The sequence below is a fragment of the Bradysia coprophila genome, unplaced genomic scaffold (assembly GCF_014529535.1).
Source record: "Bradysia coprophila strain Holo2 unplaced genomic scaffold, BU_Bcop_v1 contig_151, whole genome shotgun sequence".
NCBI classification, from domain to species: Eukaryota; Metazoa; Arthropoda; class Insecta; order Diptera; family Sciaridae; genus Bradysia; species Bradysia coprophila.
In genome coordinates this window covers 3,306,720-3,331,757 of record NW_023503423.1, presented here as the reverse complement: position 1 = coordinate 3,331,757, position 25,038 = coordinate 3,306,720, and the positions used below count along the sequence as shown (strand labels likewise).

General features: G+C 37.5%; 4 protein-coding genes across 5 annotated transcripts; 1 reads left to right on the top strand and 3 right to left on the bottom strand.

Moving 5' to 3' along the window:
- Positions 1 to 2,450: 2,450 nt before the first annotated feature.
- Positions 2,451 to 3,802, bottom strand: LOC119074492. The gene is made up of 4 exons (XM_037180644.1): positions 3,656 to 3,802; positions 3,546 to 3,596; positions 3,014 to 3,493; positions 2,451 to 2,947 (listed from the first exon to the last, which is right to left on the bottom strand). The coding sequence occupies exons 1-4, from the start codon at positions 3,692 to 3,694 to the stop codon at positions 2,513 to 2,515; spliced, it is 1,005 nt and encodes a 334-aa protein (XP_037036539.1). The 5' UTR covers positions 3,695 to 3,802; the 3' UTR covers positions 2,451 to 2,512.
- A 6,139-nt stretch (positions 3,803 to 9,941) lies between these two features.
- On the top strand, positions 9,942 to 11,916 carry LOC119074491 (phosphotriesterase-related protein). The gene is made up of 5 exons (XM_037180642.1): positions 9,942 to 10,167; positions 10,241 to 10,762; positions 10,823 to 10,987; positions 11,050 to 11,267; positions 11,522 to 11,916. The coding sequence occupies exons 1-5, from the start codon at positions 10,053 to 10,055 to the stop codon at positions 11,669 to 11,671; spliced, it is 1,170 nt and encodes a 389-aa protein (XP_037036537.1). The 5' UTR covers positions 9,942 to 10,052; the 3' UTR covers positions 11,672 to 11,916.
- Positions 11,780 to 17,377, bottom strand: LOC119074490 (sorting nexin-2-like). Of its 2 annotated transcripts, XM_037180641.1 has the most exons (9): positions 17,154 to 17,376; positions 16,711 to 16,835; positions 16,488 to 16,642; positions 16,141 to 16,430; positions 15,859 to 16,059; positions 15,677 to 15,799; positions 12,331 to 12,450; positions 12,098 to 12,265; positions 11,780 to 12,032 (listed from the first exon to the last, which is right to left on the bottom strand). In XM_037180641.1, exons 1-9 carry the CDS (start codon positions 17,247 to 17,249, stop codon positions 11,997 to 11,999), a joined length of 1,314 nt encoding a protein of 437 aa, XP_037036536.1. In that variant the 5' UTR covers positions 17,250 to 17,376; the 3' UTR covers positions 11,780 to 11,996. The 2 variants fall into 2 exon arrangements, with proteins under 2 accessions (XP_037036536.1, XP_037036535.1); XM_037180640.1 differs by having other exon boundaries at positions 16,141 to 16,642; positions 17,154 to 17,377.
- A 3,896-nt stretch (positions 17,378 to 21,273) lies between these two features.
- LOC119074489 (eukaryotic translation initiation factor 3 subunit J) lies at positions 21,274 to 25,038 on the bottom strand. The gene is made up of 6 exons (XM_037180639.1): positions 24,836 to 25,038; positions 24,681 to 24,760; positions 22,138 to 22,248; positions 21,775 to 22,078; positions 21,575 to 21,711; positions 21,274 to 21,501 (listed from the first exon to the last, which is right to left on the bottom strand). The coding sequence occupies exons 1-6, from the start codon at positions 24,846 to 24,848 to the stop codon at positions 21,448 to 21,450; spliced, it is 699 nt and encodes a 232-aa protein (XP_037036534.1). The 5' UTR covers positions 24,849 to 25,038; the 3' UTR covers positions 21,274 to 21,447.

The following is a 25,038-nucleotide window of genomic DNA, read 5'->3' as shown; positions in this document are numbered from 1 at the left end:
GTTGGTTACGTCAACGATGTCAACAGTAGGAACACAATGGCTTTAAAACAAACAATGCAAAAATAAACAAAAGGAATATAAACCTAAAATCATATCCGAACATAGGTAACAATGTCGTTACTTCATTCTGTTTTAGTCAGGCAGACCGCCAAGAAAGATCTAGCAACAATGAAAAGAACAAAATCAGTTATTTGTTATATAACAGGACTTATAGCTAAATTTGTCGAGCTGCGACCAGATAGAAGAGGGTAAGTTCTCTACAATATTTTTAATATTCAATTTTGGTCGTTCGGGAAAATATTTTTAAATATTTCGGTTTTCGAAAACCACTTTCTTTAGCCACATGTGATATTACATCAAATGGTCTGCGGTCCACTTACACCGTCCAATCACACATTGAAGGGGTCATGCCAATTTTAAATTGACGCAGTTATCGCCGAAGCGTAAGTTCCAGATTTTCTCTTTGAATGTTCGATCAATACAGACCATCTATAATTTCAGACCGAAATGGATTGAAAAACTTACCGCTATCGATTGGAGAGTGAAATTTGAGCTACCACCATTACGTATCGTTGTACAATCGGCCAGCTCTGGATCGGACGACAGTGGCCTCTATTCTAGTGCCGGAAACATTCCACTAAAAGGAGATCCGAATAAGGATCCCCAAAGAATCCATAGTGCAAGGCCCGTAAATTCGAGTGCATTTTTGTTGCTCTGTTGATTTTGTGTAATTCCGAGATCTTTTTTCTGAATAAAAACACCGCAAGCATGTCATTTTGACATTCTGTTCGGTTCCCTCGAATATTTTGTTTTTTGAATTTTCGCCGAGATATTTTACCGCCGTTGTTTGGACAGCTTTCACGGGAAGATAAAAAAGTTTACAGAGCACAGAGTGGTCGAGGTAATGTAGCACGTTTAGCATCAGGAAATAAGCAGTCGTAATAAGGCGGTAACGATACGGTAAGAAGTCAATCTCTAACGGTCAAAGTATTAGTCAGAAGCAACAATCACCTGGTAATAAACGGTCATATGGGCTCGGAAGCAACACTGCACTGAGGCTAAATATTGAACAAATGTTACAATATATTAGCAAAAGAAAGAAAAGTGGATGGGTCCTCATTTTTTAATTGGGTAACCCCTCGTATCCAGCAAATGGGGTTAACTATAGTTTTGAACAAAATTTCAGATTTAAAAATATAATCAAATATGTTTCCCAGGAACATCTTGTACACCGTATACACCAATAGACATTATTGTAATAGAGTAGCTCACATAAAGACTGTCATCACTGAAATATCATCATTTTAAATCATTCTCACGAGAGACCTAAACAGCTGACAAAAAACGCAAACAAGAGCAAATTTGCCATGTTGGTTCTCTATTTGTATTCATTATTTGAATTTGGAAGAGAAGAGTGGGGATGATGGAAATTTTCACGTACTCACTCATAGAAATTGCCGTACATGTTCGTTCATGTTGCAATAATGATGGCCGGTGTATGTATACCTAACAAAAATAATTGCAAGTTACCGGGTTGTGGGTAACCGCTTTCCAAACTTTTTACTTTCCAGCAAATTACAAAAAAAAAATCTTTAATTGAAAATGATATTTAATTTGATATGCATTTTGGTTAGGATATGGACTATCCGACTATGATGCAGTGCGGGTGTTATTATTGTTATAAAATAAATAAAAGTTAGTTATAAAATCTAAGCATTTACGAGAACTTTTTGCTTAGAATAATTTTCAGCGATTTCAGCAGTGCTGTGCCATAACTAATTATAATTCTACTCGGATCGCACTTGAATTCGTCCCTCCGTTTAGCTCTCTGTTATTAATTCAGATTGGGGCTAAATTTTACTTTAGGTAAGTGACGGTGACACCAAGATTGAACGCACACCAACATGATTGCCGACTTATCCTGATTCATTATAAGTAGTCATAAATTGCCGCTCGACCTTCTATACGTATAGTGAATTAGGATGAGTCGGTGGTCATGTCGGTGTGTATGGCTGGGTTGTGACCGACACTTAACCTAAAGTAAAATTTATCCCCATCAGAAAAACTAACAGCAGCGAGAACTTAACGATTCTAATTTTATTTGTAATTTGGTCAAAAAAGCAAAATATTTTGTCCCATTACAATCAGAGAGTTTTAAAAAAACAGCTTTTCTTGTTTGCTATATTTCTTCTGGACACATAGCGCACTTCAAGCACTACTCTAAATAGAGTACTGAAACGGGACACTGTAAAAACATCTGTAAAAAAAATTCATACAAAATAGTAGGTCCAGGAAGGTACAGTCATCGGGAAAGTCAGAGCCGTGATAACGCTGGAAATTTGAACGATATTATCTAAGTCACCATCATGAACGCGTTTTATAACGTCCCATAATATAGTGTAAATGCCTCAGACCGTGGCACCTATATATTTATGGTATAATGAAACACGTTTTTTTTTTGTAAGAAAAGGTTCCTTTATTATCGAAATAATGTCGTGGGTGGCCATTTCGATTAGCAAAAAGAATTGTTTGGATCTCGGTACGTTACACATTTGGTTAAAATTTGAAGAGCGTAATTGGATATTGTCAGTACCGACTGTCGCAATTGTCTTGGGGCAAAATAACAACTTTTCGTCTCATTTATAATGTACGCACGAATCTTTTCGTTGATTTGCTTAGATGCGATTCTCAATTGCTCCAAAAAAGATTTTATTTCTTCGAATGTGGGATACTCTTGTTGAAGAATGTTTGGCCATTGAATGGTTTTTTCTCCTAGATCTGTCACATCCTTCACGAATTCTGTATAGTCGCATTGTGGATTGGCTATGCTGGCATTGTGATACGTCTCTTTCACTCGATCGAAATTGTCGGTGATGAACTTTTTCACAGAGGAAATGTATTCCGGAGAGTAGCACTGTTCTTCGCTAACAGGAATGGGTCGTTGATCCTAAAAATACACTTTCGGTAAAAATACGGCGGCAATTGAAGAATAAATCACAAAAAACAAAATTACTATCTTCACGCAATTACAGTCGACAGTCTTCTTCGAAAGTAGCTCAGAGAATAGAAGTCTTATGTTTGGACGTTGGCATGCTGACTTAAGGTTAGCACATCCAATCAATGTAGTCAAAATATTTTCACAGCTAAAGTACGTGGCATGTTTAATATTAACAGAGCATTCGGGTTCCCAGGTTACATAGGAGCATGCCAAAGATGGAGCGAATAGCGTTGATACGGTGTTGACGTACTCCTGACGAGCGCTCATGATGGCTTCTACGCAATCGCATTCTTTGCATTCGAAATATGCGTCGATAATGTGCAATATTGAGTTCTTCATTTTAGCCACAATGTTTCGGTACACGGTATAATTGCAGGCCTTTGCCGACGCTTGATCTAGAAAACTATTTACAATGGCGAAATTTGCGTGCACTTGATCGTAGAATTTGGTTTTGGAATAACAGTGAACTATATTTGTCGGTTGGTCCGTGTACACCTGTATTTGAAAATTATTCATTATCTCAATTCTACAATTTTGTTTAACCCACCGGATTTGTGCAGTCACAAGGATTGGATTCCAGTCCATTTGAAGTGAGTACCTAAAAAGATCTATTCAACGAAAATCATTTTTACCTTAAAACAATAAACGGTCGCTTACAAATGAGCAAAAATATGCACAGAACAGCAAGATTATCATTTTACTTTCTTGGTTGAATACGCCACGTTTAATGTATACCAGTTGGAATTCAAGCGTGCTTTTAAATAGAACACGACAATTTAATTGATCAGCACGGAATAAATGGGAGTATTGCTATAAACCTACTTACAGTTCTTTTTGCATTCCCGGGTAAAAATAAAAGTCTCAAAAGTTCGGAAAACGTAGATATGTTCACGTCTCAAAAGACAACAGATACGAGACTTTTCAGACTTTTATTTTTACCCGGGTTTGTTTTACTTAAATACTAGGTCCCACCTTTTGGGCGGGTCAGGTCCCTTGACTGACACTTTTCTAAATGTATTTTTGACGTATTCATGAAAACTTGTCACATTTAATGCATAATATATTTACTCCACGCAAATGACAGTAAAATTTGTCAATTTTTTTTTCTTGGAAACCATCGAGGGTAAAGTGGAATTATTTTTGAGCTCTCAATTTTCTTTAAAATTTTCAATTTTCAAGATTTTCAATCAACCTCAAATCATAAATAAAATATGACTCGTGTAGATTAGAACTTCCCACTCGTATGAGCTGTCTATTATTCTGTTTGATTGCCTTTTTGTTACATCAGAGCAGATGCGAAGCTTGTTTTGTGAATGTGGAACGAGGACTTTTTCACAAAATAAAAAATTGCGATAGATGTTCTTCTCTTACACTTTTTCGAAAAAAAAAGAAGTTCACCGGTACTTAATATACCTTCACATGGTGACATGGTAATAAATGAACTTAATTAGTTTTTGCTTCATCGTTAAGAATAACTCATTTTACCAATATTTTCTGTAAATTGGTACCACTCTATAATGGTAAAGGGATTAAAAATATTTGTAAAAGGAGAAAATTGGTAGACCGAGAAAAAATATTCCCTCGATTTCCCATTCACAAAACCTTCAATCGTGAATAAAATGTCACGACTCGTGTGAATTACGCAAACTTCACACTCGTAAAATTTTTACAATATTCTCTTTGATTCATTTAATTCCATGAATTTAAAAAAAATCTTCAGAAATTAATTGAGATAGTTCATCTTATTTGCCTGCAAAATTTTTTAATCAAAGTGTGCTAATTTGATAACAGGCATTTCGCTGGCGTAACATCCGTAAGATGTCGTTGTAAAGGGAGTAAAAAACTACTTACTTGATAAATGACAAACAACTATCAAATTTGATAGCCAACAACTATCAAGCTGTTAGTCAAATATCAAATTTGATAGTCAACTATCAAGTTGTTAGGAAGAGATGTTTACACGTTAGAAGATAGGCATCGAATGATGAAATTATTCTTCCTTCTAGTTTCATGCACGTCGAAAACAAACCCTTATGATTTACCCACACTACCAAACAAAATCAAATTTCATCAAAGTAATCTATTTTAATTGAGGCTATGATCAACAGTATAAAATCCCGTTTTTCTCGGATAGCTTCCAGATCCTTAGTCCTACATAGCCCATCTTCGAACTTAGCCTCGGGATTTTAATTCCACGTATTTAAAAAAAAGAATCATCCAAATTGGTTACAAATTACTCAAGTTATCGTGCCCTCAACGATTTTTTGTTACCCACATTTAACGTTTTTCATAGCATTTCATACATTTTCAATCACAGTGAACCTATTTGTTACACACATTTTTCGGTATTTTCTGGTGTAAGACCCTGACTTTCAGTCAAGGGAATAAACATGGAATGGAATCAATTCAAATATTGATTATGAAAATAAGAATTTTTATCAAATGTTTTCTGCTACAGTCCCACATGTGTGCTGATGAAGCAGTACTTTACTATCATTTTTTTAGGCTTCACTAAAGCTGTGCATACTAAGGTCCCGCCTTTGTGTATGTATATTGAGGCTGTTTCTGAATATTTTTAACTGAAATACATTTCCAACGCGGTTCTGACTACTACAGTTGGACCCAGAGATTTCGTAAAATCACTCAACCTGGTGTTCCAAGTAGAACTTGAAAAAGCGCCTAAACTGATCGCACTTTGGAAATTCCCACAATCAGACATCTTGCTTCCGATGCTTTAAATACTTGAGCCTCCTGCAAGGTAATTCGATTTTTAATCATACCAAAATCTGTTGAAACTGATCACTTCATGATTTCAAAGACTCTTCTCTCGATAGATATTGGACGTACTAATGACGCCATAAGTCCGCAAAAAAAAATAACTAGGGAGGGAAAATGCAAGGTTCTGAAAGAACAGGTTAAGACACTTACGAAGGCGGGTGAAACACAAATCTTGACAATTCAGACATGTATATTGTTTGAGTCAACTTGACAACAAATTTTTTTTTGTTAAGTTGAAATCGTCATATAAAATTTTCCAAACCTAGTTGGCGCTACAGGAAAATTTTAATCACACCGCCTTCGTGATCAACTCGAAAGTGTCTTAACCTGTTCTTTCCGAACCTTGGGAAAATGGACCGCTGACTTCATGTCACAAATGTCAAAAACTGTGCGTCAAAATGTCCCGTGTTTTGAAATGGAAGGCGCACTTACGAAGTGAATTTTATCTGGCCGCAGACCGTTGAGTCGAAATTTAATTGTGGTGGAGTTGTGAAGGAGAGTTTTTGACATTTGTCATTTTCTTAGTTAGGACATCTGAATATTTTTATTTTTTTTTTCCTAACGTGTGAAAACAGATTGTAAGATATTTCCGAGTTTTATGTGCCAAGAATGTCAACAATATCAAAGAAATAGAGGATGTATTCGAGCATTCATCGGCCTGCCCCTCGTGGAAACATTGTCATCCTACCAATCCGGATCTACATGGGCGCCGACTTCTAAGGACAAGCGAGGCTCGGGCACCACTACTCGAATGATGAGCACCACTACATCTTTCCAGTTTTACTTGAAAGAGCACTACTACTCCCAGATTCGCTTGTTGTATGAGCACCACTACTCACAAACACAAGTCGGCGTCCCTGCGGATCTACTCGGCCGAATTAGCTCATTTACGAGCTTAACCCGTAAAATTAGCGAACAATCATTTTCAACAGTTGTATTCACGCCGTAAGTGCGGTACAAATTAAAAATGGAAAGTGCATACAAACCGGAAGACATGGCGATTTCATATAAACAAACTCACCTCTCATCTCATGAGAGGTGAGTTTGTTTATATGAAATCGCTATAGGTTTGTTCCAAACAACTGTAAACCCGAACTTTGACAATACGAACGCCAACGATTTCATCCACAGAGATGAACATAACCTAAACGTCAACCAATTTCTTTGAAATTTTTTCGTTAAAATTTTCGTCAACCTGAAAGTTGAGGTTAAGTTTCCTTCTGTGGATAAAATTTGACATTTCGAAATGACCTTGGAACCAACCTATGTCCTCCGCTCCCATACAAAGTTTGACATTCGACCATACCTTGTGTTGACGTTCATTGGTCTTTCTAACGTAGCGTCGTTTTCATACAGGGAAGCGTTGAAATGTATTTTTCGGTTCACTTTTTCATCGAATCGTTCACTTAAAATTCAAATTTTAGGCACACTTACGGCGTGAATTGTTAGACCCTGACTTACAGTCAAGGAAATAAAAGGTGTGGCCGGATGAGATGTCGTATTTTTGAGCTGGACGAAGTTTTTATAGTTTTTCATGTGTCGGGGCTGAAAATGAGGGAGTTTTGAGATTTTTCTCTAGTTTTCGACGGGACCCCTTACATGAAATTTTTTTTGAGTATCTGTTTTGGACGATTGGTTTTAGGCACTTTCCCACGTAGCGAAAAAACAATCGTCCAAAGCAGATACACAAAAGTTATTGTTGACTCTACATTTTGGATCAACTGAACCAACAATTTTGTAAAACGTGTCGGCGTTTTTATTATTTACAAACCAAATAGTTCATAAAATAAAAATAAATTGAAAAACTTTTTGCAAGTCAAAAAAATAAAGAACTTCAAATTAATAGTTATTTATCTACCAAGGTAGGTATGAAGGTATTTTTTCGCACTAGATGTCGATTGTCGACCCTTCATCACCTTTAGCCTTTAGCCTTCGTTGAAGGTAATAGGTTCTTTAGCGTGCGAAAAAAAAGTTGATATCGCACTGCGTGCGAAAAAAAGTTCATATTGCGCTGTGTCCGGGAATACAGTGAAACGAGGGGTGACTCACTTCTAGATTAAATGGTATTAAATGGATTTAATGGATTAAATGGAATAAAAATTGGATTAAATGGATTAAATAGGAAAAAAGTTCATTTTACCAAATACTTTAAAAGTCTTTTTCGCAATTCCGGGTCCATAATCATCACCTTTCCATGCATCCATTTAATGTCGTTTTGAAGGTATTTATTTCACAGTGCGTTTTTGATTATTTTTTCGCACTTGGGCTTTTTCACATTTTTTTCGCACGCTACAGAGCTTAGTACCTTTAAGAAAGACTAAATTTTATAAATAAAAACTTTGCACAGACCAGGATTTGAACATCCAACAGCAAAATTCTTCCAAACACCAAGCAACGCCCATAGCCATTCGGCTACAGAGTCACACAATTATACAGAACGTATTGTTGAAGCGTACATACTAAGCATTGACTACTTGATTTTATTTAGCGCGTCTCTATACATCACATTGCAATGTGTATATAGAACAGGTTGGTTGATCGTTCAAATGAATTCATGTTTGGAATGTTTGTGAATGTTTGGTAGAAATTTTGGTAATATTTTGCATTGGAAAGGTGATTATGGCCCGAAATTGCGAAAAACGTTGTATCTGCCACGGTAGGTATGAAGGTATTTTTTCGCACACGACGTCTTGTCGACCTCGGCTTCGCCTCGGATCGACAATCGACATCTAGTGCGAAAAAATACCTTCATACCTACCTTGGTAGATAAATAACTAAAAAATTGTTGATTTTGATCGAACCACGTACTACAACTCATACTACAATGTTAAAGAGCGAAAAAATCCACTTTTAGGAGTTTTTGGTGTAAAGTTGATTAAATGGATTGAATGGATTAAATAAATTTAATACCATTTTTAACAAAAAAAATTTTCCTATACCTCACGAGTACTTAAACGAGCTGGGGATCGTGCAAATCTATTTTTCGCAATTACTTTACAAATTCTTCAGGTGGGTAGCCTAATTATTTCGGTAAAACTAAATTTTTTTTTGGATTAAATGGATTAAATGGAGGTGCGTCACCCCTCGCAGTGAAATAAATACCTTCAAAACGAAATTAAATGGATGCATGGAAAGGTGATGATTATGGACCGGAATTGCGAAAAGTAATTTAACTGATCCAGCAAAAGTGATCATATCGTCGACAGCTGCCAAATAGAGTACTACTTTGTATGAAATGCTTTTTTACAGTGTTTTACACACTATCAAGTTTCAGTACGCTATTTAGACTCTAAATTAGACTCATGCTTAAAGTGTGTCTACTGATATCATCACAAAAGTGTAATTTTCGTGGGTTTCGTTTGTTTCTTTCATTTTCTTTGTTCCACGCGTATTCCACCACATAGAAGTAATGTTTTTCCAATTCCACACGTACGTGTGAGTGAAACGACACTCTTTGCGCTTCATTTATTTACAGCATGTAGAGCGATGCGGAACAATTAAAGCTGTAGAATGCTAATCAATTACAAACTTTAATTGAATTGAGTTGAGTTTAAGAGATATTAAAAAAAACGATTTAATTGTTCTTTTGGACGATATTATCGTCCTGGATGATAATTGTTGGGACTATAATATTGATTTGGATGATAGTCAAGGTCAAGGGTGATAATATCTTCATATTGTCCAAATTGTTTTCAAATAACCAAATTTAAAGCGATATTATCGCTCAGGACGATAATATCGTTACTTTCGGACGATAATATTGTACTATATTATCATCAGGACGACCGGACAATATTTTAAAATTTTATATTTTAGACGATATTATCGTCCTAGGTGAAAAATTTTCGAACGATAATATCGTGTTTTGAATGTTACTATCGTCAAAAAAGCGATATTATCGCCCACCGATTATGTAGAATAATGTCCAGTCGTCCTTGAAAAGAGTTAAAAGGATATCGAAATCAATTATTCAGAGTAAATATGAGCATATAAACTAGAAAATAAGTCAAATGTAGAGGAACAGAAATCTAAATTGCATCTTAATCGTGAGGCGTCACAATACACTTAAATTTAAGTTCATCTTAAGCCTTTAATTCGGTCTGACAACGTCTCTACGAATAGCTAATAATTTATTATAACCAACTGACATGTTTACATTCACTGGATACACAACTGTATGGTGCTTTATGGTGTAACGAATGAAGATAAAGCGAATATCGCGTTGTTTGTGTATCTGTACAACACTTAAGTAAACGTACCGAAAGTCAATTTTTGAATGATAAGACAGCTCAGATGCTGTTTGTGTGCTGCCTCACTCTCTTCACTCTCACATTATATATTACAGTCGTTGAAATTGTCAAAGACGATCGTGAAAATGAAGGTGCAATCAGGTGAAGCATTTTACATAAAGGGCAATTTAACAAAAAATAAATTTTGAATTTTCCTTACAAATATCAAACACAGTTCTCGGTCCAATCGATCCATCTCAACTCGGCCGCACTTTAACGCACGAGCATTTATCGCTCGATTTCGATTTCTTCTACAGCGAACCACCGAAGCAGCTAAATGAATTGTTTACCAATGAAATCACGCTCGCCAATGTGGGAGCTATCCGCCAGTATCCGTACGGCAGTCACTATAACATAAACTTTTACGACGCCGACACCCATCGCAATGTGATCGACGATGTGCTGCTGTACAAGAAATACGGTGGCGGAACAATCGTCGAGAACTCTTCGTACGGATTGAAGAGAAACGTGCGCTTTATGTATGATGTATCGATCGGAACGGGTGTTCATCTGGTTGCTGGTACCGGGCATTATATCAACAATTTGCAGACGGAAGATCATTTAGCTATGAGCGTGGAGAGCATGGTGAATTTGTATGTGAATGAGATAGAAAAAGGCGTCGACTTGAACGGGGATGGGAAGACATTCGTGAAGTGTGGATTCATTGGCGAAGTTGGAAGCGTCTATCCGATTCACGGTAACCATTCAATTTCCGTTGACGAAAATATTGATGACGAATTTCGACGAAATAATTTAGAATTCGAACGGCGAGCAATTGAAGCGACTGGCATAGCTCAAGAACAACTTCGCTGTCCGGTTTCCTTCCATCCGGGCCGAGATGCCGCAGCTCCATTCGAAATCGTTCGGCTTTATTTGGAAGCGGGAGGCAAGCCGGATAAATGCGTAATGTCACATTTAGATCGTAAGATTTGTGTGTGTGTGTGAGCCCGACTGACACCATTGCCTAACCATTTCTCGTCCAAGGAACAATTTTCGATTCCGAGAAGTTGCTGGAATTCGCCGAATTAGGTGTCTATTGCCAGTTCGATTTATTCGGAACGGAATGTTCACACTACCAATTGAATCCGGCGGCTTATATGCCGTCAGACTATCAGCGCATCCAAAGCATCATTAAATTGTCGAAGGAGGGCTTTACTAATCGCCTGCTGATATCGCATGATATTCATACCAAACATCGGCTGGTGAGTGCGGCAAGGGAAGGGGCAGAGAAATGTGGAAGGATTCATCGGATGTGGGAAAAGATATTCAAAATTCTTGTAAAATTCCTTGAAATCCTTGAGGGTCTAACCAGAATTGCTTCGAATTCCAAGGAGTTTTAAGTGAAGAAATGTCTTTCCCATCGACGTCTATCTGTACCTTTCGTGTCAACAGCTCACCTTTCGTTACTAAGCTCTAGGAACTTCTTTTTCTAATTTTTGTTATCATAACTGTCAAGGTTGGCTTCGGAGGCCATGGATACGCTCATATACTGAACAACGTTCTTCCAAGATTCGTCACCTATGGACTGACTGATGAACAAGTCGATCAAATTACAATTACGAATCCGGCCGATTGGCTCTCATTTTCATTGAATGCGACGCAGTAACACTGATGAGACTGGCAAATTTGAATGGCGCAATTAACACCACACCGTGATAACAGCACACCGTAAATGTAGGTCATCGCAAAAATGAAATCCAAAACAACAGTTGCGTTCCGATCAGTTTCGGTGTACATATATAGCGTAGGTATAATTGTATTTGAATGTAAATGTTCGCTTTCATCATAATATCGTTTGTGTTCCGACATTTATTCAATAAATGCGCCGTTCGCGAGCATCACCAAATGGAATTCATAAAAAAATATTTTCGTTTTGATCCTCGTCTCGGCCTCGATTTAGACGGAAAAATAGTTATGCGGATGGGTTGGACTCAATTTATCTCTTTGGCATTGATCCCGAATGCATCCTGTGAATGTAAAATGATGAGAATCACCGACAGTGTAATCGAAACCATCTCAAATTTCAACTCACCCAATATTTGACCACCTGTTGCTGGTGAGCCATTTGATCTTGCAGATATTTGATGATAGTCGCTTTGAAATCACGAACACGATCGATTTCGAAGCGTTCGGTTTCCTTCTTTATTTCGGCTGAGATTTCTTCGAATTCCTTCTGACACCGTTGGACTTTCGCCTCCCACTGATACGAAGGAATGTTTTCAATTTAGTCGGCAGAATAAGAAGAAGAGAATCAATGAAAATCACCTCTTCCACCTCTTTGTCGAATTGATCCACTTTGTCGTTACGGCCAGCCAATTCCATTCGAGTTTTGTTTTCACGACGTTTGGTTAGTTGAAGTTGAGCGTTTTCCCAACTTTGGAAAACCTGTAAGACAAGAACGATTCGAATAGCAATCAAACCGCAATTCAAACTTTATCGAGTTTAAAAAGACGACTCGACACCTGACTTAAATGTGGAAAAAACAAGAACCTGACCTGAACATTTATCAGGTTTATGGTTCTGCACATCAATTTGGGCTAGGGAAAAATCTCCGAGTGTATTATCGTCGGGGACGATAATATCGTTTTTGAAACGATAATATCGTCGCTGTGACGATATTATCGTTTTCTGTAACAATATTATCGTTCGAGCGACGATAATATCGTATTAGTCGACAATAATATCGTTTTCTGCAACAATATTATCGTCACTGCAACGATATTATCGCCCATGAAACGATATTATCGCAGATTGAAACGATATTTTTGTTTTTGCGACGATAATATAGTTTCATGCAACAATATTATCGTTTCTGCAGTGATAATATCACCCGTGAAACGATATTATCGTCCAAGAAACAATATTATCATTTCTGATATTATATTATCACCCGTGAAACGATATTATCGTCCAAGAAACAATATTATCATTTCTGATATTATATTATCATCCGTGAAACAATATTATCGTCCGAGCGACGATAATATCGTATTTGACGACAATATTATCGTTTTCCGGACGATAATATCGTTTTATGGAACAGTATTATCGTCCGTGCAACGATATTATCGTTATACGTAGTCCAGTAGTCCAGTTAAAAATTATTGAAAATTCCATTCATTTGTTATTTCCATTTCTAGTTATAATATCTCCAGAACCCATCTTTTATCTTTCTATGGCAAACCAAACACCTTTCTAATTGAAGGGTGAATTCAGTTGCCGTCTATAATTTGCTTCTGTAAATTTAAATATTTTATATAAAAGTTACACAGACTAATTATTAGACGATGCGAGAGAAAAAAAATTAACACCTAAGTTTTAGAACGTTTGATCGACTAGACTAATCGGCAATAATATCGTCCGTGCAACGATATTATCGCCCATGAAACGATATTATCGCCGCTTGAAACGATATTATTGTTTTTGCGACGATAATATCGTTTTATGCAACGATATTATCGTTTCTGCAGTGATAATATCACCAGTGAAACGATATTATCGTCCGAGCGACGATAATATCGTATTCCGGACGATAATATCGTTTTCTGTAACAATATTATTGTCCGTGCAACGATATTATCGCCCGTGAAACGATATTATCGCCGATTGAAACGATATTATTGTTTTTGATACGATAATATCGTATCAGACGACAATAATATCGTTTTCCGGACGATAATATCGTTTTCTGAAACAATAATATCGTCCTAGCAACGATATTATCGTCCATGAAACGATATTATCGCCGCTGCAACGATAATACACTCGGAGATTTTTCCCGTCACCCATCAATTTAGGTCAGGTTACCAGGGAAAAGTGTCAAATAAATCGATCGATAGTTCTCATGCCACTGTAATTTTTGAAGGTCGCTAGACGATCACTTTGTTTGGCGAGGATGGGCCTAGTGCATATCTCGGCCGGCACAAATCGTAGAATATCAAAATTGGTGTCAAAATGAAGGTATTGTGGCCCCAAATGAGGAATGAAATTTAGCGATAAAATTTTGGTTAAGAGGTCTGTCGTGGAAAACCCTTTGGAGCCAATACCTTACATTTTGACGTCAATTTTGATTTTAAGAGTGATATCGCCAAATCTTCAGGTGATTGGGAAACAAGCGGTCTCCGATTTTAATGAGTGATAGCTCGTTGGATTCGCCTTTTAATTCTAGGAAACACGTATCTTTCACTTTTTCGAAAAAAAATTTACTTTCTGTGAAAAGTGTTCAAAAGTGAACACATGTCAGAGGGTACCGAAAACAGTTTTTCGACAATAACTCAAGAAAAAATTGCCTTGGAAAGACCTACAGGTAGAGTATACGCACGGCTTGGTGCGAGTAGATCCGCGAGATTTATTATTAAAAATATAGTGAATGATCAGAGAGTCCGCCTTCTCTGCAGCTTCGATGTTCCGCGGAACTGAGTATGGGGTGTTGTAGCTGGCCTCACCCACTATCGTCCCACATATAAATGAACAGAATAGTAGATGATATGAAATTATTCCCGTTCCAGACGCTGTTCCAGCAGTTGGGTCCACAGAAAGAAGGAAAAAATCTGCATTTTGGCACCAACTTTTTTTACAAGACTTCGGTAGGCTTGCAGCACAAAAGTACTGGTTTCATTTATATGTGGGACGATAGTGGGTGAGGCCAGCTACAACACCCCATACTCAGTTCCGCGGAACATAGAAGCTGCAGAGAAGGCGGACTCTCCGAACATTCACTATATTATTAGTAATAACTCTCGCGGATATACTCGCACCAAGCTGTGCGTATACTCTACCTGTAGGTCTTTCCAAGGCCGACATTCGTACATCATTACAATAATTTAAAATAATTGTTTCTTGAGTTATTGCCAAAAAACTGTTTTCGGTACCCTCTGACATGTCCTCACTTTTGAACCTTTTTCACAGAAAGTAAATTTTTTTTTCAAAAAAATGGCAGATACGTGTTCGCTAGAATTAAACGACGAATCGAATGAGCTATCACTCATTAAAATCGGAGACCGCTTGTTCCCCAATCACCTGAAGTCTTGGCGATATCACTCTTAAACGATGTGAGACGGCCGAGATATACACTAAGCGCATCCTCGTTATACGGAATTGTCGATACCAGCAAAACTAAGCACCTTTAATGTTATATAAGCCTGCCTACATCCTTCTAACAACCGGAACTTGGTATTTGCTCTCTCGTTTTAATTTTGAAACTATCCGAAGATCCTCATACCATCAAAGCGATTTTCAGAGACTTATTTTTGCCAGGTTGACATCGTCAGACTACCTTTTGCTGTCCATGTCTAGCTCTCGAAAATACCCAACCCATCTTCGGTGTTACCCGTCTTCAAATTTACTTCTCCTTTCCTTAAGAGGCATAGATGCTTTGAAGTTACTTTTCACTCAAATCCTTTTTCAAAAATATAGAACCGCAATAACGACCACGACAACAGAAAATACATTTGGTTGTATAGCAGTTTGACCGGCTCTGGCAAAACTGAACAATCAAGTCGAGAAAGTACTCGAGCAATTCTTGCAAGTGTAAGAATGGACCAACCGTCTCCTATCGGACTCCTCCTAGACGGCACCCAGCAGTGGATAATGTAGAGAACAAATGACTTACCTTGACCCGTTCACGAAACACATCCTTTATAGCACCGAACAATCCGATGTAATCCTTCAATGTTTCGGACAGTATATAGAGATCGGAATTCGCTTGCTCAGATCGCAGCAATTCAGTTTTTTCCTGGAAAGAATACGAATTTTAAAACATTTTCGATTCGGTGCATCAAAATCGTGATCAACCTCAACATCCGCTAATTGAGACAATGCTCGAGAGAGTCCTGTATGTTCTTCGCAAGTGCTCAACACCGCTGCCGATTTAGCAACTAATCCCGTCAACGAAGACAATTCCTTTCTGTAAATGACTAACGCCTTGATGGCGGAATGTAATTTCTGGATGTGCGCGTCAAGATTTTCGATTTCAATGATTTTGTTCTCGAACCACTGCAATTAGAGCGCAACAAAATGCCAACAATGGTAAGACCGGATTCAATATCCAGAGGCGTTCAATCTTAAAACATTTACCGAATCGTTCTCATCCATTTTGTACGTAATTTTGTTCATCGTCTCTCCCACTTTGTTAAACAATCTCATTACGCCTGCACCGCTCAACGCTGCCGTATTTACCGATTTCGGCAGCTCTTCGTCACTTTGCAGGAAATTTATAAAATCCGGATCAATGCACAGTATCGGATGCTTAGCGGTTCGACGCAAGAATCGTTCCAGAGCAGCTCGACGGTTTTCCAGCCATTCCATTCCGGCACCAGCACCCGATTCACTTGGCGTTTGGCTGCCCATTTTGACTTTAGTTGTGCCTGGAAATGAAATGTTAGACGATTCTGTGCGCAAGGAACGCCCTGACCTCGGTTTACCAATCAAATTTTTTTGCGGTGCCGGTGGTATTATCCTGCCTCGTCGTAAATACTTCTCCACCAGCAAATCGTACAAGCCTAGAAAGTCACTGAATCGACGTAATACGCTAAATTCTTTATTCTTGAAAGCTGGAATGCTGGAACGTGAAGTTACTCTGGAAAACGTAAAGTGTCCCTCGTTACCCTCTTAATGAGCAGATTCGATATGTTCTTGAATACTCACTTATAGGCAATGTATGAACCCATACCCTCACCAACTTTGTGAGGTTCCGACACAGTTATTTCGATGAATTGGTCACTCATCTCTTCGGTCGCCACATCTTCCATTGTTGAGGATTTCGAATCGGACTGAAAAATGTTTTTGCATCAGAACCGAAGGAACTATCGATAAGAACAATGTACAGTCGACAAAGAAATGAAATAAATTTCAGCAACACGAAATTGGTTCAGATTTCCCGATATTTCCGCAAACGAGATAATGTGGGTGGGCGTTTTGCTGTTGTTCGGTGGAATTGATAAAGTCCAAGAGCGTTTGGCAAAAACACATTTTGAACGAAAGATGCAAAAAGTAAAACGATCCAAAACTCAACATTTAGTACGACTTTCTTTAGGACATTTACAAGTTATCCGTCGGACACTTGATCCGACACTAATTACATTGTTTACCTGTTGTACGGCCGACTCAAAACTCTTGTCTTGGTCGCTTGCATTGATATCAATATTATCAAAGAAAGGTGGCGATTGTTGATTGCTTTCTTCCATGCTTGTGCCCACACCCACCAATTTTATAAATGTAGGGAATTTGTTTATCACAATAATGCAATTAGAGCTGATTACAACTAATATAAGGAGAGGATATGTGTTACACACTTAACAATATAATGACATTAGTCGTATGTGACATTTCGAAAAAGCATTATGCACCATCGGCAACATATATATACGTATAATCGCTCTCGTAGTACAAAATATTCGAAATTGTATTCGCGGCATGAGCACATGACTGAGAATGTATGCGTTTTGTGTCGTTTCGTATATCGTACGAACAGCAAACTGTTGTCATTAGAGGAATATTTTAAATTTTGGGAAATTCTTCGACTCAATTTTCAGATTTTGTTGCTTGCCTGAAAATATCTTCGATGTAATCGTATGCAAACGAAATAAAAGTATAAAAAGAGACAAAACAAAGCCCTTCAAGCATGAGCATGCTTTAAATAGAGTACTGAAATGGAACAGTGTATCGAACAAATTCTGGCACTGTAAAAATAATTCATACAAAATAGTACTCTTTTTGACAGCTGTCATTCATAGCACTTTTGCTTGAAGTGCGTTGGGTCAGGTTCACCTAAACTCTGTTCTGATTTAACGGTTGCAATGCAAATGGAAGTGTGAACCATAAAAGACAGACTTTATGTCAATGCCTAGAAAATGTATTGCTGATTCGTAGCTCGATTAAAAGAAACCTTTGACTCCGAACAAAGGCTTATGAAATTCTTGAAAACTTTATTTAAGATTCACAAATTCCAAAAGTTCTTAAAAATTCCGATTGTTGAAATTCTTCCTAAAAATTCTTAGATTGAGCAATTTTTTTTAGAATTTGTAACAATTTCCAAGAAATAATTCTTAAAAATTTCTTCAATTTCTTGATTAAAAAAAAAATCTTAAATTCTGAAGTAATTTTACATAATCTCTCCAGTGAACCAGTGTATGTAGTAAATTATGGTCTTTTCGGGTATTCTTAGCTTTTCATAATTTCTTTTTGTATGAAATGCACCTTGTTATCATTAAGTTTGGTGTGTCACCCGCGTATCTGCATCTGCGTGAACTCTCCAAAGTTTACAACCTTGAGATTATCGCGTTAGGTTTACATATGTGCTCTTATGAAGAAGTAACTTTACTTACGAACCATGCGAAAATGAAGGGGCACACCGTTGACACTTGCGATAATTTTCATTTTCGCAGGGCTTTGCAAGTAAAATACCTTCCGTAATTGCTTGGAGATTGTTAAGCTGAAAACACACAAGCAATTTTGAGTTGCTGGTATCGATAATTGTCCTGCGTGTTCTGTTGTTAGTGTGGGGTTAAAATGAGGGAAAAACTAGTCCGGTAATTGATTACACACCCCCGAAGGAATTGCCACAGCATCCGGAAATTAATTGGAATTAAATGATTTGACTGGAAATACGACAAATTGAACGTAAATGACGCAAAAAATAATGACCGGTTTCCGGTCTTGGCTATTCGGTTAGTAAAATACACTTCATTCGCTGATTGTTTCCTTTCATTTACTTTCAATTTCACTCAATTTGTTGCATTTCCAGACGTAATTCTGTAAATTCCTTGTAATCTCATTCATTTATATCAATTCCTTCAATTTCTTCAATTCCTATTAATTCCAGAATACATCGGCAACTACTAAACTACAGTAATTTCGACGATTTTCGTTCGTACAACGCAAGAATTTAGAGATTTTCAAAGGGATTGTAAATGGTCATGCCAGAATGGGTCATTTTCGATTATACCTCACGATCCGAGGTTTTGATTCAAACACCTCGGATTGTGAGGTATAATCGAAAATGAAACATTCTGATTCTGGCGTGACTATGAAACTAAGAGTAATTATATCTAGAGAGGAAATTTCGAACAAAATTACGTAAAATATGTGGTCCCAACATGAAATACGAAATATTTATTGGTATGTGTGTTTACCCTCTTAATTATTTGCCGCTCTCCAAACTATCCAGAATGAAATCCAAACTATCCAGAATTAAGAGGGCAAATTGAACTATCAAAAGTGATAAAGCGTCAACGCATACATGTATTGGTGTAAAATTATACGAAATGTGTATCGTACACAAACTGATGTTGGGACCATATTTCGTCGTACCCTCTCTAGACATAATTACTCTAAGCTATGAAAGATCAACTCGAAAACTGACAAAAGGAAAAGTAAAGAAAATTTTTATAAATTTTTTTCTAAAAAGTAGACAATGAATTGGATAGTAACAGATAATATCGTGAACTAATAGGAATTAAAGTTAAAATCCGCCAAAACGGAATTAATCCGGTAATGGAAAGGAATTAGAAATTGATTTGCCACCCTTTGGCCAGTGGTTTCCTCATCGGGTTAAGTTAAAATCGGATTGCAATGGAAAATGCAACATAATGGCTCACCACAGCAACTCAGAATTGCTCGTTTCAGTTTTAAGCTGAAAACACACGATCAATTTCGGACTGATGGGATAGGACGATTTCATTGCTTTCTTTTTAGCCCCGTACGAAGTACTGGGGGCTTATAGGATTACGATGCCGTGTGTAATTGATGGAATTCGAAGCAGACGGTAAGGGCAAAGTGTTTGCCTATGTTCATAGATGACGAATCTGCAATAAAAATTTTGTCTGTCCGTCTGTCCGTCTGTCACGTCGATATCTTCAGTAAATCAAATCCGATTTCAAATTTTTTTTTCCCTGAAAGATAGTCGAAATAGTGAGGCTAAGTTCGAAGATGGGCATATTCGGGTCGGCCCTTCGTGAGTTAGGGCCACCTAAGTGATTTAAGGTCTTTTGGTGATATTTATGGCAAAATAAACGATGGAAATGTAAATGATAGGTATTGTCAATACCAATCCAGGAAAAAAAAGTTTTTTAAAATCGGGTGAGTGGACCGTGAGTTAGGGCCTTAGAAGTGAAATGCTACTAGGGCCCTATGTGTATTTTACATAGAACTCGAGTAAATTTCATTCGTTTTTCGTAATTTTTGTGTCATTTGGAAGGTAATCAAAGGCCGAATAGAATGTTGTTGAAAAAAAATTAAATTTGGGTCCTTGGACTAAGGCCACTACTAGGGCCCTATGTGTATTTTACATATAACTCGAGCAAATTTCATCCGTTTTTCGTAATTTTTGTTTCATTTGGAAGGTAATCAAAGGCCGAATAGAATGTTGTTGAAAAAAAATTAAATTTGGGTCCTTGGACTAAGGCCACTACTAGGGCCCTATGTGTATTTTACATATAACTCGAGCAAATTTCATCCGTTTTTCGTAATTTTTGTTTCATTTGGGAGGTAATCAAAGGCCGAATAGAATGTAGTTGAAAAAATTTTTAAATTTGGGTCCTCGGACTGAGGCCGATACTAGGCCCTTCAAAAAAATAAAATTTTAGGGCGATTTGAAATTTTTGTTTCATTTGAAAGGAACGTCGTACGGCGTACATTAACCGGCGCAATAGGCTTACGGTCAAAGTAGGGTGACAGACGCACTAGGGTCACGTACGCAATAGATATACGGGTTTGTACGGGGCTCAGTCGCAGCAAACGCTCCGACTGTTCTGATGGCTCGTTTTACATAAAATCAGCAACTGTCAACGAAATGGAATTTTTTCTAATTCGCTGCAATTCATTGCTGTCGGTCGGGCAAACGTAAGTATATCGTCGATGGCATTATTTTGTTGAGCGAACGTTGACTCTTTCTTACGTCAAGTAATTGCCAGGATCGTCAATTAGAATTGCTCGTGTATTTTCGGTAAAAGCAAGTGGTTCGACGATCCTGTTTTACGTACGAAGGTATTTTGGAAAATATATTTTTAGGCGACAGCTAAGCGGATGAAGAGTCAAAATGCATAAGATTGAATCAATCAAATATTTATTTAACAGAACAGAGAGAGATTTGAATGTAACAATAAAATCCCGAAAATTATTTTAAAATTAAATTCATTTAAGAGCGAATACAGAACTCTCGTTATATCCAATCGGTATTTACTCGGCATGTATGCGCGTTTGCAGTTTTCGCTAATTTCTTTTTTTTTTTTTTTTTCATTTTAATTATTATTTATTAAAGTATTGTGTGTGCAGCAAATAATGTTATTGATCTCATTTTGTTTGAAGAAGAATTGGATTGACTTAATATTCCCTTTGATATTTACAATTTCTGTAAAGAAGTTCTATTGCGGATGGAGTGCTGTGTTACATAAAATCATCGTAATCGTATGCATCATCTCCATAATCTTTAATATTTTCCTGGAACGAGAAATATGAACAAACACATCAACAAAACCGCTTCGGACATGGTCATCCAAATGCACAATCTTACATTGTCTTCTATCTTGCGTATGGTGGCTTTTCCTTTGCCTTTGCTGGCTTTTTTACTTTTTTCTTTTTCCATTTTCTGCTTTTCTGTGTACAGGGTGTCCACAGTCTTTTTTATTTTCTGCATATCTGTGGATGTCACTGCAAAGGAAACATGAATCTCGATCAATTAATCGGTCACCCGTCATAGATTCGGCTACATACAATTACTACAAATTCCTCTCACTAAATCTTCGACGAATTGTGGAAAATCGGCTAGCTGTTTGTATTGTCCGATCTTTTTGCTGAGCGCTTCGGAAAATTCACTAAGTTCGGCCTTATTTGTTGGATTCATGCCATCGATGCCACAACGATCTTTATCAACGACACCGAATGTATCCATAGCCGCTCGAAGATCGGCCTCTTCTTGAATTTTTTGCACTCGTAATTTTTCGGCTAATTTTTGTTCGGGAGATAATTCGGCTTCTCGTTGCGCTTGCCGTGCTTCTTCTTCTTCTCGTTTGAGGCGCTGCAAAGGGATTTTTCTTTGTTTTTCGCCGTAAAATCAATGTGGCCAGACAAAATTACCTCTTTTTCTGCAATTTTTTCGATCAGAGATTTCTTCGGTTTGGTTTTCACCATTTTTATTTCCACCTTTTCCTCATCTTTTTTCTCTTCATCTTCAGCGTCCCAGCTATCCTGTTTTCAAAAAAGAAAATATTTTCAAAACATATCTAGGCTGCGGTCGAATTCTAAGTAAAATGTATATTCACGCACTAGTCGAGGCACTAGTGCGTAAAATTGTGGTTTGTAAAAACATGAGAATGACATTGCCGCAACATTTAATTATTTGCTCCTAACTTGTGTCGCTTAACTAGAGGTGTGCAAACCTGCTTTTCAAGTTCATTCGGGCTTTAAAAGTGGGTTGGGATGACGGTTTAAATACCAAATTTGAAGCCAAAATTTGATAATTGGCTGGTTTCGGGCTTCCAGGCTTATGTCGGGCATTGAAAAAGTCAATTTTCGACGGACTGAATTTTCAAAAATAGTCAGGACCCACACAATGTGTGGCACACATCGAGCCTAAACTTTATGCATTCGATGTACTGTCAACCCCGGCCTCGCCTCGGATTAGCAATTTTCAAATTATTTGTGCAAATCTTAAATTAAGCCTTAATGACTAAGGCTCATGTTAGGAAGATAGTTGTTGCACTGCACTACGTGTCATCATTTCTAATTATCATAATCGTCTCTTACAGGCATGAGCGCCGACGGAGAAACCTCGGCGGCGGCTAGCCGAAAAAAATTTCTCGGCGGCGGCGAAAAAATCGGCTTGAGCCGGCCTTAAACGGCTCGGCTGGAGGTTCCTTTTAACTTTTTTTCAAAATATAAACGTTTAGATAAATTCACGGAAAATGAACTAGTAAGCATGAAAATGAAATTGTACGGAAAGCGAAAATGTAGGTAGATTAGGTTGTTCAAAGTGCAAGTGGAACTGGTCTTGTTACAAGCAAGTCTCTAAGTCTAAAGTTCACTAACGCGTCAAGTTTTATTGCCTCAAAACTTGAACTAAATGGAAAATCATGCTCCGGTACACTCATTTAACTCATTAAGAAAATGGTTTTCGAGAAGAAATCGAAAGCTCACGAAAATCAAGTAAAAATTGAAAAGAAAAAAAATGGAGAAAATTCGCAAAGATCGATAAAGTTTTCTCAAATTTGTGAATTAACTGATTGTGCGCCTTCGGCTCGTTCCGCAAAGGTCATACTTGCCAAAACAACAAACTTAGAAGCGAGGACGTAATATACCATTCTGGAAAATTCATGAAAATTCAAGAAAATTTTCAAAATTTTCATAATTTTGAGAAAAAAAATCAAAATGTACTTGAGATGCTTAGGATCAACAGGAATCTCGGTTTTCAAAATTATTTCACCCATTCACCTTTCGAAATCTTTATTTCATTTTCCAGCCGTTTCAAGCCGGCTGAGCCGTGTTTTTGGCACCGGCTCGGCTGCGGCGCGGCTTGCTCAAAAATGGCCGGCGGCGGCTTCATCGGCGGCTTATTTTCGGCGGCGCTCATGCCTGGTCTCTTATCTCCTCAGATAGGCGCTGGAGCAGATATATACTTTTCCATCGAGACAAGGGGTGCCATCATTAAATTGATTTCTAATTTATCTTGGAAAATATTTCTGCATTACGAGATGTCTGACATCAGATGCCAGCAGTCAGGACATTTTCTCGAAGAAAATATCGTGTGGAATTATACAGTCCGAGGCAGTGAAATTTCAGCATGAATTTGCTTCAGCTGTATTTCAGCTGATCCACACTGTTTACACTTGTTTATACATACGGTGGGTTGAAGCTGCTACACGTATGCACATTGTAGTGGAAAAACCGTATAAAGACGCATGAACAGTTTTGATTCTATGTGATCAGCTGCAAACAGCTGTAGCAAATTCATGCTGAAATTTCACTGCCTCTGACTGTGTTGACTTTCACCAAAGATCTATTTTCACCAAAACAGTAAGTAAACAGACTCTAAAACGTCCAGAAATTTAATTACAAAAATTAAGGAAATATCCCTTCAAACCTGCATGTTGGGACAGTCGTAGGATTTCTTCGAGTAATTCGACTTTAAGATAAAAGTTCGACGAGACCCCGAATCGTAAGTGATTCGAACAAGTGTTTTGTAACGATAATCATCGAAAGCGAGTGTTTACGTACCAATTCCGTATTACTGCTCTTTGAACAGAGAATTCAGATTTTAAAACAGAAAAGAGCATCGTTCGGACACGTTTCACAAACATTGTTTCAAAAACGAAAACGAATAATTTATTGAAGCTAATGACAACGTAACCAATGAAAGGCCAAGGTTACACTTATCCCTAAATTCGCATTACAAAATTACAATTCTCGATCAATTCTGAATTAATTAGACAAGAAATTACACGAATCTATTTATATTTGTAATACAGTCCTACCACGGCAAACATTGCTAGTATGAGTCATAATCATGAATGAAAAATATAGAAAGGAAACTTTTTCTTTTTCTACTACTTTTGGTCGACAAACATATTGGTGGCAAGACACATCGAACTGTGAACTGTGCATGAATATTGTGTACGAATTACCTGCACATCGTCCTCGTCCTCTCCTGCCCATTTGTTGGCATTGTTTGGTATTACCTTAGCAGGATTTCCTTCTCCCTTTTCTAGAACGGTAAATATATGGAAATGTTCAATTTTTCAGGTTAGACATATTTTTGTGACATGCCAGGCCAACGTACCCCAATCTTCCATTTCATATATTTGTTAAATTTCACTTCAAAATCACTGTACAGATATCGATTCAACAAATAAGTATTCCGTTTGATCCGTTCGGAGCCAGTTAGAAATGAAAATTTCGATAATTTCGATAAAAGCAGAAACCACAAAAATATATAATACTAACACGTCGCCGTCGTACACTTCAATGATGGCACAATGTACT

Bases quoted from the DNA above. Each gene is read 5' to 3' on its own strand.
- LOC119074492 (XM_037180644.1), bottom strand. From the start codon at position 3,694: ATGATAATCTTGCTGTTCTGTGCATATTTTTGCTCATTT. The intron at 3,597-3,655 runs GTAAGCGACCGT...AGATCTTTTTAG, and splicing joins GTGCATATTTTTGCTCATTT to GTACTCACTTCAAATGGACT. The intron at 2,948-3,013 runs GTAATTTTGTTT...GTGTATTTTTAG, and splicing joins ACTGTAATTGCGTGAAGATA to GATCAACGACCCATTCCTGT.
- LOC119074491 (XM_037180642.1), top strand. From the start codon at position 10,053: ATGATAAGACAGCTCAGATGCTGTTTGTGTGCTGCCTCACTCTCTTCA. The intron at 10,763-10,822 runs GTAACCATTCAA...GAAATAATTTAG, and splicing joins AAGCGTCTATCCGATTCACG to AATTCGAACGGCGAGCAATT. The intron at 10,988-11,049 runs GTAAGATTTGTG...TTCTCGTCCAAG, and splicing joins CGTAATGTCACATTTAGATC to GAACAATTTTCGATTCCGAG.
- LOC119074490 (XM_037180640.1), bottom strand. From the start codon at position 17,249: ATGGAAGAAAGCAATCAACAATCGCCACCTTTCTTTGATAATATTGAT. The intron at 12,451-15,676 runs GTAAGTCATTTG...CTTGTCTTACAG, and splicing joins TGTTTCGTGAACGGGTCAAG to GTTTTCCAAAGTTGGGAAAA. The intron at 12,033-12,097 runs GTGAGTTGAAAT...TTACATTCACAG, and splicing joins AACAGGTGGTCAAATATTGG to GATGCATTCGGGATCAATGC.
- LOC119074489 (XM_037180639.1), bottom strand. The intron at 22,079-22,137 runs GTAATTTTGTCT...ATCCCTTTGCAG, and splicing joins AAAAAATTGCAGAAAAAGAG to CGCCTCAAACGAGAAGAAGA. The intron at 21,502-21,574 runs GTAAGATTGTGC...TTCTCGTTCCAG, and splicing joins TACGCAAGATAGAAGACAAT to GAAAATATTAAAGATTATGG.